General features: G+C 48.5%; 6 protein-coding genes across 6 annotated transcripts; 5 read left to right on the forward strand and 1 right to left on the reverse strand.

Annotated features, from left to right (window-relative positions):
* Positions 1-474: 474 nt before the first annotated feature.
* On the forward strand, positions 475-1,254 carry GIQ15_05181 (imidazoleglycerol phosphate dehydratase; the record flags this gene model as incomplete). Its single annotated transcript, XM_033552598.1, has 2 exons — positions 475-760; positions 848-1,254. 2 exons carry the CDS (start codon positions 475-477, stop codon positions 1,252-1,254), a joined length of 693 nt encoding a protein of 230 aa, XP_033406328.1.
* A 990-nt stretch (positions 1,255-2,244) lies between these two features.
* On the forward strand, positions 2,245-4,180 carry GIQ15_05182 (Benomyl/methotrexate resistance protein; the record flags this gene model as incomplete). The annotated part of the gene is made up of 3 exons (XM_033552599.1): positions 2,245-2,750; positions 2,807-2,931; positions 2,991-4,180. The coding sequence occupies 3 exons, from the start codon at positions 2,245-2,247 to the stop codon at positions 4,178-4,180; spliced, it is 1,821 nt and encodes a 606-aa protein (XP_033406329.1).
* A 477-nt stretch (positions 4,181-4,657) lies between these two features.
* GIQ15_05183 (acyl-CoA dehydrogenase family protein) lies at positions 4,658-6,200 on the forward strand (the record flags this gene model as incomplete). The annotated part of the gene is made up of 4 exons (XM_033552600.1): positions 4,658-4,732; positions 4,802-5,047; positions 5,114-5,326; positions 5,391-6,200. 4 exons carry the CDS (start codon positions 4,658-4,660, stop codon positions 6,198-6,200), a joined length of 1,344 nt encoding a protein of 447 aa, XP_033406330.1.
* Positions 6,201-6,682: 482 nt separating this feature from the next.
* GIQ15_05184 (uncharacterized protein) lies at positions 6,683-9,157 on the forward strand (the record flags this gene model as incomplete). Its single annotated transcript, XM_033552601.1, has 1 exon — positions 6,683-9,157. One exon carries the CDS (start codon positions 6,683-6,685, stop codon positions 9,155-9,157), a length of 2,475 nt encoding a protein of 824 aa, XP_033406331.1.
* A 1,011-nt stretch (positions 9,158-10,168) lies between these two features.
* On the reverse strand, positions 10,169-11,527 carry GIQ15_05185 (adenosine kinase; the record flags this gene model as incomplete). Its single annotated transcript, XM_033552602.1, has 6 exons — positions 10,169-10,286; positions 10,359-10,696; positions 10,765-11,106; positions 11,174-11,327; positions 11,402-11,417; positions 11,476-11,527. The coding sequence occupies 6 exons, from the start codon at positions 11,525-11,527 to the stop codon at positions 10,169-10,171; spliced, it is 1,020 nt and encodes a 339-aa protein (XP_033406332.1).
* Positions 11,528-11,802: 275 nt separating this feature from the next.
* Positions 11,803-12,345, forward strand: GIQ15_05186 (uncharacterized protein; the record flags this gene model as incomplete). Its single annotated transcript, XM_033552603.1, has 2 exons — positions 11,803-12,102; positions 12,313-12,345. 2 exons carry the CDS (start codon positions 11,803-11,805, stop codon positions 12,343-12,345), a joined length of 333 nt encoding a protein of 110 aa, XP_033406333.1.
* Positions 12,346-12,925: the final 580 nt, after the last annotated feature.

A 12,925-nucleotide genomic window follows, 5' to 3' on the forward strand; every position in this document is an offset into this window, starting at 1 on the left:
ATTCCACGGGTAAAGTGTTTAATGCAACTTTTCTGAGCGGCTACTCTATAAATCCTTCGAGGTGATAGGCTCAACATCGGCGTCTGGAAGAGCCAGGCACCAGCGTTGGAGCAGACCTCAGTTTCAGTTTCTTACGAAGAAGCCCTCGTCACGAAGAGCTAGTAGGTGGCTACCCACGACCTAACAAATATGAAAATGCCATCTCTCGTCTTCCTTGATGTCGTCGCGATGTTTTGTTAAACTGTTTAGTCATCAAGAACTGGTTATCAACACGTGACTCCCCTCGGCTGTATCAAAAAAAAGCCCGCTCGAGGAGCAATCTAAGTAAACCTCGAGGAAGCGAAGCTGCAACGTCCCCTGCAACGCTAAACTAAAGCCGCTGGGCTAATAAATATCCCAGGCATCTCCGCAATTGATCGCCAGGTTCCTTGATTGCCTTGACATTTCATTCCATTCCCCTCAATATATCGAGTCATGGCGGACCTACGCAGCTCGTACGTGGAGAGGTTCACGAAGGAAACCAAAACCCAGATATCACTCTGTATAGATGGCGGGCCGCTCGATGTCTTACCCGATAGCCACAAGGTCTTCGACTCGTCGAGCATCCCTGGTCAAAAAGACGAACACCATGCATGCCAATTTTCCCCCTCACAGCATATCTGGGTATGGACCGGTGTTGGGTTCCTAGACCATATGCTACATGCGTTGGCCAAACATGGGGGCTGGAGTCTACGGGTTCGAACTGTTGGTGACCTGGCCAGTGAGTACCCTATTCCGGAAGACTTGATGCAATTGCTTCGCTGGTTACTTCTCTCTGCGGCTGCTGGCTGACTATGTTCCACCATAGTTGACGACCATCACACCACCGAGGATACATTCCTTGCGCTCGGAGAAGCTCTGTCAAAGGCTTTGGGAGACCGAAAGGGAATCAAACGATTCGGCAGTGCCTATGCCCCATTGGACGAAGCACTCGCGCGTGCAGTCATAGACATCTCATCACGCCCTTTCTTTGCTGGTGTATTCGACTTCAAGGATGCAAAGATTGGCAACCTTACCACTCAGATGATCCCCCATGGGCTCCAGAGCTTTGCCCATACGGCTGGTGTCACTTTACATGTCGATGTGCTGAAGGGTGAGAACGACCATCACCGTGCTGAGGCTGCCTTTAAGGCACTGGCGGTTGCTATCAAAGATGCCACAGCAAGAGTTGCTGGGAAGGAAGGCGAGGTGATCAGTACAAAGGGAGTTTTATAGATTATTTTTAAGGGCAAATGTATAATTTTTTACGCCGCCTTACATGATGATTGTTTTGGTACATCTACGTTGGATTTCGTTTACTCTCACACGGAGTCAAGAATTTATCGACAAAAACAGCTCTTTCAGATTTAAGGACTCTTTGGTATCTATAGAGTTTAGGATGATGCCTTGGTATGATAGGAGTCACTCAACGGAACTCCTAGGACCAAAATTCGGCCGACCCGGCGTACGCTGTTCAACACCGCGTGGGAAATCTAACAGCGTCACACAGCTAATTAACTCCACGGAAAAGATTTCGATTTTTTACCATAGGTAGCCTTACAGCTGTGGTTAACATTTGATGTCCGGCCATTCGTGCTTCGCGCCTCGTGTGGTTGTGATAATGTCCGTTTCCGCTTAACATTCATTGAAAAGGCACTAGCCACCCATACATAAACGACTGTTTATACACGAATATCTTTCTGTCGAGACACTAAAGGATTACGTAGGTTCTATTTATAGGGAATTCCTATAAAGTCCAAAAAGATGCGGTCGTCGGTATACCCGTTGCAGCTAATACTTGAATCGGATGGGCCAAATTGAGCTCTCAAGCCGGCTCAGGGTATGAACTCCGATATCTACCTTACCGCTGACGTACGTTCACGGTGTCATATCTTTGTGTCTTCTTACGTGCAACACTATGCTTGACTACCTTCGGCTTCTAGGAAGTCGACGGGAATGGAGGCGGCCCTTTCGCATAAACTGCCTACTATAAGAACCTGATATATTTCCAAATTCCTCGATGAACATGTTAAAAATGTTGCCCTCTACTCAAATCGGATTCCCCTTACTATTTATTCTTCCCCATATACACCTTCTTTAATGGAAGCTTCCGTATCTTAAGTGAAGTCATTTTCTCTCTCACCAAGGCATTGCTGCCTCCTTTCCTAACGCACAAGCTCTACTCACACGACCTATACTGAATCTCGAAGCCCTAACTAACTAAAGATGGCGGACCTCTTTCGAGATAGTGTTGCCGGCCAGCTCTTACGATATGCTTTCCCGGGCACTTTGCAATACCCGGAAGAGAAACTAGAATTCAAGCTTCCTCCCGGTTTCCAGCTTTCTGGCCTGTCATCTAACACTTCTGAACGCACGCTATCTGGGCTAGAGGAGCGTAAGCCAGACGCAGCTGGACCTCAATCGATAAATGGAACGTCTGAAGGACCGACGGTTTACCCTGATCCTGATTCTTCTTCACCGAACTCCAAAGCCGGTGTCGACAGCCGATCAGTCGAAAATGATGAGCAGCCTGAGCCCAACGTTCTTAAAACAAATTCTGATTTAGAGGGGACTCCTTCAAGGGCGATAAAGGATGAAGTCACCGATACCCCGATTATGCCTGAGGAGTCCCCGGATGGCATTGTCCTGGTAGATTGGTACTCCCCTGATGACCAGGAGAACCCACAGAACTGGAGTAATACTAAGAAAAATTTAGTCGCAGCCCAAATTTTGTGAGTTATCATACCTATATTTCCTCTTCGAGAGGGCTTCGTCCTAACTCTTGCAGTACATATACATTTGCCGTCTATATGGGATCCTCCATATACACTTCAAGTATTCCAGATATTCAAATTGTCTTTGGCGTTTCTACCACTGTTGCCTCCTTGGGTCTCTCCTTATATGTCCTTGGCTGTAAGTCTATATCTACACCATTATCTAGAGGAGTGATACCAGCTTCTAATCCAGAATAGATGGCGTTGGGCCAATGTTATTCTCTCCCCTTAGTGAGATGCCCATCGTTGGTCGAAACCCTCCTTATATCGTGACTTTCGGGCTGTTCGTCATTTTGAGTCTACCGACAGCTCTTGCCGATAATTTTGCAGGGCTCATAACACTCCGGTTCTTGCAAGGGTTTTTCGGAAGCCCGTGTTTGGCAACTGGAGGTGCCTCGCTCGGTGATATGTACCCTTTCGTTAAGCTCCCTTACGCCTTAGCGATATGGGTTGTCTTCGCGTCTGTAGGTCCAGCACTAGGCCCGCCGATTTCAGGTTTCAGTGTTCCAGCATTGAATTGGCGGTGGTCGCTCTGGGAAATACTCATATTTTCTGGCCCTGTCTTTCTGGTTCTTTTCTTCTTTCTACCGGAAACTTCTGGGGATACTATCCTCTTGAAGAGAGCCGCCAGGCTACGCAAGCTGACGGGAAATCCAAAACTAAGTTCTCAGTCAGAAATTAAACAGGCGAAAATGAGAGTCTCCAAGATCATTGTCGAAGCTGCGTGGAGACCATATCAGATCATGTTCCTTGATCCAGCCATCCTATTTGCAAACGTGTACACCAGCCTTGTCTATGGGATCTACTACTCGTTCTTCGAAGTCTTCCCAATCGTCTACACTGGGATCTACGAGTTTAACCTTGGAGAAACGGGACTTGTCTTTCTAACCATTTCTGTTTCAAACGCACTGGCAATCGTACTATACTTTACTTATTTATACCTAGTATTTGAGCCAGAAATCAAGGCGCACGGCTTAAAATACCCAGAACGCCGCCTAATCCCAGCCATATACTTTTCGGTATTGGCCTCGGTAGGTTTGTTCCTCTTTGGCTGGACATGCCGTTCAGACGTCCATTGGATAGCCTCCGCGATTGGGGTAGTTGTGTTCACAGTGGGCATCTTCATTGTCATCCAGTGTATATTTGTTTACATCCCCATCTCCTATCCGCAATACGCTGCCAGTTTGTTTGCCGGTAACGACCTCGTCCGCAGCGCAGTCGCAGCCGCAGCGATCTTATTTTCTGGGCCGCTCTTCGGCAATCTTGGGGTTGTGTATGGGGTTACCTTACTGGCGTGGCTGACGGTTGGGTGTGTTGGAGGGATGTTTGCACTCTATCACTATGGTGCTAGGCTGCGAGCCAGGAGTCGATTTGCTGTGAGTGAATAGGCGAAGAAACCAAGGACACATTGAAGTCATTCTTCATGGTAGTCTATAATTCTTCGTGATTAAAAGTAGTATGCAATGAATCTGGTGCCTTGAATAGAACTCTTACCGTATCCTCCAAGTCCCTGTTGTATATTTCTTAGACAAACACTTCAAGTATACCCTACTTCTCACTTTTATACTTATACCATTCTTATACTATTCTTATACTGTTCTTATACTCCGTCGTTGTATAGCTCCGTGTGGGGAGCGTTGAGCCTCGGCTCGGGAGCTGGGCCATCGGCAACTCCGCTCAACCTTCGTCCAAACCTCCAGAGCAACAGAACATCTAGCCGGGAACCGAGCTTGCTCTCTCGCTCCTTTTAGACACATCACTATCTCTTGCTAATATATAGCCTTCCCTCTCGAATCGTCATCAACTAAATCTCAGCAAGACGCACTCGCCTTTATCGCCAAGTTCACGCCTATCAACCTGCCACAATGGCCGCCTCTTCCAGAATCCCCCCTCTCATCCAGCCGTTCGTCAGTGAGCGCGCAAGGAAGACGTTAGATATTGTAAGTAATCCCTTGGTGTGTAATTCTGCCGTCTGGAATCCGTGTTGCTAACTCTTACGTTGGCTGTAGATTGAAGAGTTCGTTGAGAAAGAATGTATCCCAGCAGACACCCTCTTCCAGGCCCAATTAGGCGAAGGAGAAGCCAGATTCACCAAACATCCTCCAGTCATAGAAGAGCTCAAGACCAAGGCTAGGAAGCTTGGTCTATGGAATATGTTCCTACCAAAGAACCACTTCAAGGAGGGCGCAGGTTTCAGCAACGTGGAATATGGGCTGATGGCAGAGATACTAGGAAAGAGTAGAGTTGCTAGCGAGGTACGTTGCCTTTGTGACTCTCTTGATAGTCTAGGTTAGCTAACATGAGGACATGGCGGAATATAGGCTACCAACAATGCTGCTCCTGACACTGGCAACATGGAAGTTTTGGCCAAGTACGGAAACGAGGCTCAGAAGAGAGAATGGCTAGACCCCTTGCTTGAAGGAAAGATCCGTTCTGGGTTCTTAATGACTGAGCCAGATATTGCTTCGAGTGATGCCACAAACATTCGGCTTAACATCCGTCGTGAGGGAAATGAATATGTTCTTAATGGAGAGGTATAGCATTACCATGGATTACGATGGATTGGCCATATATGCTAACCTGTCTTATTATATATAGAAATGGTGGTCCTCTGGTGTTGGTGACCCACGGTGCAAACTGTACCTTGTCATGGGAAAGACTGACCCCAACAACTCGGACCCCTACAGGCAGCAATCGGTTATCCTAGTCCCTGCTGGAACTCCAGGCGTCACGATACACAGAATGCTGCATGTTTATGGCTTTGATGACGCCCCCCATGGTCACGGACAGGTCTCTTTCAAGAACGTCCGCGTACCAGTCTCTAACATGGTCCTCGGCGAAGGTCGTGGCTTCGAAATCATCCAGGGCCGCCTTGGACCAGGCCGTATCCATCACGCCATGCGCGCAATTGGTGCTGCCGAACGTGCCCTCGAATGGATGATTGCCCGTGCCAACGATGAGAAGAAGAAGCCCTTCGGCACTCCCCTCTCTGCTCATGGTGTTATTCTTGAATGGATCGCCAAGTCGCGCCTCGAAATCGATTCGGCTCGTCTGATTGTCCTCAATGCTGCTGCTCGTATTGACGGTGCAGATGCAAAGGCTGCTCTTAAGGAAATTGCCGAGGCCAAGGTTCTTGCACCCCAGGTAGCCCTCGCCGTCATCGACCGTGCCGTACAGGCCCACGGCGCCATGGGAGTCTGTCAGGATACTCCTCTGGCCAACATGTGGGCGAATATCCGCACCCTGAGAATTGCAGATGGTCCAGACGAGGTTCATCTCCAGCAGATGGGCAAGCGTGAAAACAAGCAGAGAAAGGATGCCGCAATGGCTAAGATCAAGGCCCAAAAGGCCGAAGCTGACAGGTTATTGAATGTCAATGGATTTGGTGCCCTCAAGGGTCGTTTGTAGGGCTGTACTTATACAATTTGGAGGCGGATTTATTTTTATATGAAGATATGAGGATAACTAATGTAGCAACCACATCTATCTAAAATGCCATTTTGGATCTTTATATAAATAACAATGAGATAATGATACTCTTCTCTATATTCCCTCTATGAAGGCGAAACGCGGTGCATCACGTGACATAAATTAAAGGAAAATGTCGCCAAAGTGATCGCATTCCGAGACCGAAGGATCTCTCACTGTTTGGTATCGCGGACTGGCGAGTCTGTGGTCCAAGGAGCCCAGGACATCTGCGATTTCAGATGGATATATAGCTGGAACACTCCATGGGCGCCAGTCACCGACGCTGCTCCACCAAACACGCCCTCCGTCACCCCCGGACGCATTGCGCAGCTTAACGTCACCGGAATCTCGAGCCCACGTCCAGGCAAGCCCGGCGCGCTCTGCGTATCGTTACTCATTTTCCATTTAACTAAAACCGGTAAATGATGGCCGCATCGGTGCCTCAGAATGCAGCCGGTCATTTGAACGCAGAGGAAACATTTGAAAGACGCAAGGCAGATCTGATTTGCGCGCTGAAGGAGAAAGAGCCGACCTTTGCAGAAGTTGAGCGGCTGTTGGCAGAAACCCGGGTCTCAGGCCAGCTTGCTATTTTCCAGATCCTCGGGGCAGGAATACGAGATATCAGATTGAGAAATGGAGGGCCCGTGGGGAGCCCAGAGGGATCTGATGTCCGTACTCCGATGAATGCGCTGAAGATCGAAGGCGGGCTCTGGGACGCGCATCTAGAGATTAACGGGCGGTTTCGCAAATGGCTATCGAACATCCAGGAAGACGAGAAACGCGGGAAAAAGCGGCCTGTCGAAAAGCGCAAGCTTCTGAACCGCTACTCAAAATTCATCAAGTCTAGCCAGGAGTTTTACGAAGAATACATTTACCACTTGCTGGAGGACTTCAAGGCCTATCATATCCCGGAATTCGAAGAGGTTGCTAGGCGAAAGGGGTATCTATTCGAAAAAGAGGAACCTTTAAACTCAGCCGCGGACAATACGCTAAGCGCAGAACTAAGACGGGCGGTCCTCTCCTCCTGTCATGCTACTCTTATTAGGCTTGGAGATCTCGGTCGTTACTACCAGACGGAACTGGTAGATCAAACGAAGAAGAACTGGGAGCGTGCTACGAAGAATTATTCGATGGCGTCGTTGGTTAACCCTGACTCCGGAAATCCATTTAACCAGTTCGCCGTCATAGCCCTCGCTGACGAGGAACATTTGAATGCGGTATACTACCTATACCGAGCCCTCTCGGCGAAAGAGCCTCACCCCAACGCGCACAAAAATTTGACAAAGGAATTTAAAAAGGTGCTGTCCAAGAAAAAGGGGACGTTGCCAACTTCGAAGGATCTTCAGTCTGCCCTGGTGAATTCATTCGTCTATCTCCATGCCCAGTGTTATCAGGGAGACTCTCCCGAACACGAGGAACGCGAGAATGAGATCATGCGCCAGGTGACTGTGGACTTGAAGGAAAACGTACTTGAGCCGTCTCTTTTGGAAAAATTTGCTCTTATAAACATCGCCTCTGAAAGTCACGCAAAGGATTTAAACGCCCAGGTATTTCTTCAACGGCTGAACGTTAAGTTCTTTTTCACGCTCCTTCAGGTTATTCTAGCCGAACTTGAGTGCTCTGCAGACAAAGTGACATCTGTTGCCCATTCCATTCTCCCGGCCTTGCGCCACTACAGCAGTTGGCTGCTCGTCAACAGTCAAGAGTTGGTATCTGTGCCTGAAGCAAAGGATAGCCCGTTATGTATTCAGATCAAGGAACTGTGGAAGAGCTACGCCAACACACTGACTCTTCTTACCTCAACCTTCGACGTTGTAAACCTGCCTGCAGTTGACTACCTCCTCGAAGAAGATGAGAATACCCTTGGGTTCAAACCCTTCGCACACGAGAGTAATATGCGCCGCTATCTTGGACCCAACGGAGCAACGAAACCCAGACAATTGCACACAGAAACATCAAACTCCAGTAACACAGATATGCTGTTTCGGATCCGTGAATTTGTAATTGACGGTCTAGATCTCGTGATACATGAAAGGATCCCAATTGTAATGGTGGACAAGGAGGATGCAAAGTTGTTCGTTTACAAGGAGGAAGGGCTACCGCAATTTTCAAGCCCTCGCAGCCAACCCCGTGGCCATGGTCATACACTTTCGTCGACAAGCATTGATCGAGATGAGATACAGAGGCCTACGCCTCCCGCTCCTGGTGTGTTGGAGGACGGGGCCTCTATCTCGGGTTCAGTGTCAATGCATCGAATGGTCGACAATCTAGTTGAATCGGAGCCAGCCGAGAGCTTAGCGGACAGTGATGATGGCCCAATGCCATCGTATGCCTCGCTCAATTCGAATCATCGCCGAAATATGGTCCGTCAAGGATTTGAAGGCACTCTCTCAAGTACCCAAGGCCCAACTCCTGTTCAGTGCTATTCGCCAGGACCACCACTTCCAAGTATCATGAACACTGCGTTTGCTCCTCAGCCCGGCGAGGCTATGTCTCCCGCAAGCCGACCATCGACCGCCATACCTGCGGCATCCCCCCAGGTATTACCATCTGGCGGAAACAACATTTCCCCGTTCCCAGGCTCACTCGGCTCATCAGCGTTCCCTTACTCAAGCTCCTTCATCTCCACACCAGTGGATGAATTCCCTAGTAGCTTGTCATACATGCAAACACCGCGTCTCGGTAATGCAGGCAGCTACATCAATGGGACAAGTTTCTTCGGTGTTCAACCATCAGAGTACATTACCCATTACGACCAGCCTCAATTGCCTCAACTGCTCACTTCATCCCCGTACCCTGGAAGCATGACTTACCCTTACCGGGGCAACCGCGAATCTGCCATGAGCTATGCCGGAGTCATAGGCGAGCAAACCCCACCGAATGGACAATGCGGATGACAGTTACAAGATTTGGCTTGCTTTCCTCGCAGCCCGTTTAGAACTGTTTCCACTAGGCTAGACCTGTAACGCGTTTTCGACACACCTAACCCGTGTTTATCAGAAGGGTCGTTAACTGATAAGGGATAGATACTGAACACCATTCGCCTGCGACTGTCAGGTCCTTGCAGTCCCTCCTCCGAGACGCCGACTCGTGGTCGTATTTGCATGATTTCTGGGTTACTTTGGAACCGGAAAAAGGCATCCCCTGGGAGGAATTATGAGGATATATCAGCTTCGTGCACATTTCAAGAAAACTTAGCCTTTCCTCCTTAATATTCACGATAGCGAGTCCATTGTGATCTTGGGCAGTCAACACGAACCTCGAAAGGGGTTTTTGTTTGGAGTGGGAAACAGCTTAAATTTCCCTGCCCATCAATTTTACTAGTGATACTCCTGTCTTAAATCACCCACTTAAAGTACTTTCGTTTCTGTCTCTATTTCGTCTCCAATTACTTTCCGCCATGTTTCGACCGAAAATTGCTTTTAGTTTCCATGACCAGCTCAAGGACACACTAACGAAGTCAACTGATCTCATGTATATTTTCATTTCGTTGTTGAAAACGTGTAACTGTCTTATTCTACTTTTTCTTATAAAAAAATTGGTCGTCAAAATATCCTAAGATTCATCAAAGGCCCTGATAAAAGGCCCGGTCCTCCTCCCATGGAGTCCGGTTAATCTTGTAGCTGTTGAGTCGAGCAGGTGGTCGGTTTTGGGTTGAAAGGTGGTAGGTATAGTCGAGTTGCTTGTGACGGGAGCAAATGGAGAGAGTTGATACAAGTCAGTCCCCTAGGAAAGTAAAAATCAAAATAAAAGCCCGATACCCGTTTATTTGGTACACAGGGTTGAGCCTAGGCAAATGTCAAAAGGGTTGTTGATTTATTGGGTATAGGTTTTTTGTGGGAATGGGTAACTGTGTTTTCTCAGGTCAGTCCAAGGGCTTTCAAATTAGTCCTATCCTTTCGAGGAACTTACGATGGGCCCAATTCCCGGATGCTCAAGTTGGCGAGCCAATGTCCCATATCGACACACTCTTCGATAGACTTTCCTTCAACTACACCAGCACATAGTCCACCAGCGAAGGCATCACTATTGTAGAAACATCAGTTATACAGGCCTCGATTGTCAACAGAGAAACAAAAAAAGGGGTTTACGGCTTACCCGGCGCCGTTGGTGTCGCAGATCTCGTCCTGGGAGATTTTGCGGATAGGGGTCTGAGTGACTTTCAGTTCGCCGGATTCGCTGGAGACGACGGCAATAGTTGGCTCGGTGCCTTGGGTGATGATGACAGTACGACCGCGCTTGGTGTTGGTCTTTGGGAGCTTAGCCATCTTTTGGGCAATTTCGGAGATATCTTTGGTTTCCCATTTCTGAGATTCGGCGAAAGAGAGGGCCTCGGCCTCGTTTCCGACAATGTAGTCGGTGTATGGGAGAACGGAAGCAAGTTGGTCCTTGAAGAAAGCTGGAATGAATGGGGCGGAGAGTGAGAGCATGAAGGTCTAGGTCATATATTAGCCCCCTGAGATTCTATAATTCTCTCCATCTAAATCAACCAGGGAATACGTACCTTGTTGTTCTTAGCAGCCTCTTCAGCGAGGGCAAGGATTGCTGGAACACAGACGGTCAAGTGGTAGCCACCGACGAAGTAGACCTTGGCCTTCTCGACGAGGTCCCAAATTTGGGGCTGCTTGAGATGGTCAAGCTTGTACTCGTTGGCAGCGGCCAAATGGGTCACCAGGCATCTGTGGTGACCGGTGATGATCACACCACAGCGGCCAGTGGGTTGGACCTCATCCACTCGGTATTCGACTCGGAGACCAGCCTTTGCGCAGGACTCACGGAGGATATCGGCGTATTTGTCCTTGCCAACACATCCAATGTAGAGGACAGAGTCCTTGGGGAGAATGTACTATAGAAGAGTAGTCAGTACGCGTGAATACATACTTTTTAGCTTCTAGAGGTTAGAGACTTCATACCTGAGCTCCACGGGCAGTGTTTTGAGCAGCTCCTCCGGGAATCAGCTTGGCCTTGTGGTTCTGCATCAAGTCCTCGTAGAGGCCCATGTGCTTTTCTTCGGCAAGGATTGCATCGTTTTCCTTGACCTCATACTTATCCAGAGTCGATTGATCTCTAGATATCAGACATATTAGTAAACGGGGCCGAATTGGTGGGAAAGGGGTTTTCTTTTTCGTGGAGGCACATACCCCTCTCCCTGGATATCTATGAAAAGATGTCAGTAACAGCTTCACCCAGGAGAACAATTGGAAGGTAGACGTACCCAGAAGAGGATTCTCTAGGCATAGAAGCGGGTATCCCTGAGCAGCGGCCATTTTGCAGGTAGGAATTGATGTTGTTTGTCTGTTCTGAGGATGTCGGAGGAGTGTTCGGCGAAATGTTCTATATAGAAGGATCTTGGTGGGGTGAAGGAAGGATGCTTAGTCATGTCAGCTCGAGGATGAAAGAGCAAACAGAGCAAACATGCCAGACCGAAACTCCGAATATCAACTTCATACACAATATAGACAACATAGACACAACATAGACAGCACAGCAAACAGCACAGCAGAAGGCAGCACGGCACTGGATAACTGCGACACATCACACAATGGATGATATATCCGCGCGCATAGCGGACAACATCCAGGCTGCGTCCGTATATGGCCCACGAGATCACGTTTTCCAGCCGACAGACCAACATCACCTCGACGGTCTCGACGGAGTCGACCCCGATGTTGCAAGTATCTCGACCGGCGTCGTGAATCCGGAGCGAGCAATTAAGCCAGAGCGGCCGAGACGCGCGCCTCTGCCTCCCATACCGGACCTGCGATTCCACCAGAGCTATCTTGCCAGTATCCGCGCGGCCAATAGCTGGCAGCATGTTGCGTGGATCACCCTAAGAGACCAGGTATATACCCTATTACTACCTCTGGGATTTATCCATAATCTGCTTCTTAGAGTGCACACGCTAATTTGGGTCCTGTGGTTTCATTAGATGATATTACCCCTGGTACAAGGAACACTATGGACACTTGCTCTCTCCGGATGGCGACACTGGACCCGTGGAGCTCAAGCCAGTGGCAGAGCAACAGGTCTGACTTTACGCCAACTGTGGCAGAAACTGATAAACTGGAAGGTGCCCGAGTTGTGAATGTGACGCGGGATGTTTACGAGCTGTTGGCGGTCATGGGACAACAGGTGTATTTTTTTTTTTTTTTTTTTCAGCGGTAAATTAGTGGAAGGCGTTCTTGGGCTATGGAGTCATTTATTAATCACATTGGTGTATTTGCTGGTGTTATTCCCCGTCGTGGAGTTTATGTCGATGTTGATGGATATTGTATAAACATTTAGAGCGCAGACAGCCATCTACGAAACCTCACAACACCCAAATAAATATCCTAATAGCAGTAGATCATGCATTAAAACGCCATCCACTATGGACAGATTGTACATTTCGAACCAAACAACATATTGGCCAGGACCGGCCACCTTGGTGCCTGTGACAGATGGCTAATAAATGACAAATATTCGAACACGCATATCATTGATCAGAGATAATCCGTGACAGAGTCAATGACCAAGTGATATAGTCTTATTTCTTTTGCCTCACAGATATGGTAACCCTGCCCGGAACGAGATATCGGGTAACCGAACAAACCTCCTGCGCCCCCAGACCCGTGCCGTAGATGTAAACTAGTGATTAAATCAAGCAAATAGCTAGCATAACGATT

Source organism: Arthroderma uncinatum (assembly GCF_011692745.1).
Source record: "Arthroderma uncinatum strain CBS 119779 chromosome Unknown scaffold3, whole genome shotgun sequence".
In the NCBI taxonomy this organism is placed as follows: domain Eukaryota; kingdom Fungi; phylum Ascomycota; class Eurotiomycetes; order Onygenales; family Arthrodermataceae; genus Arthroderma; species Arthroderma uncinatum.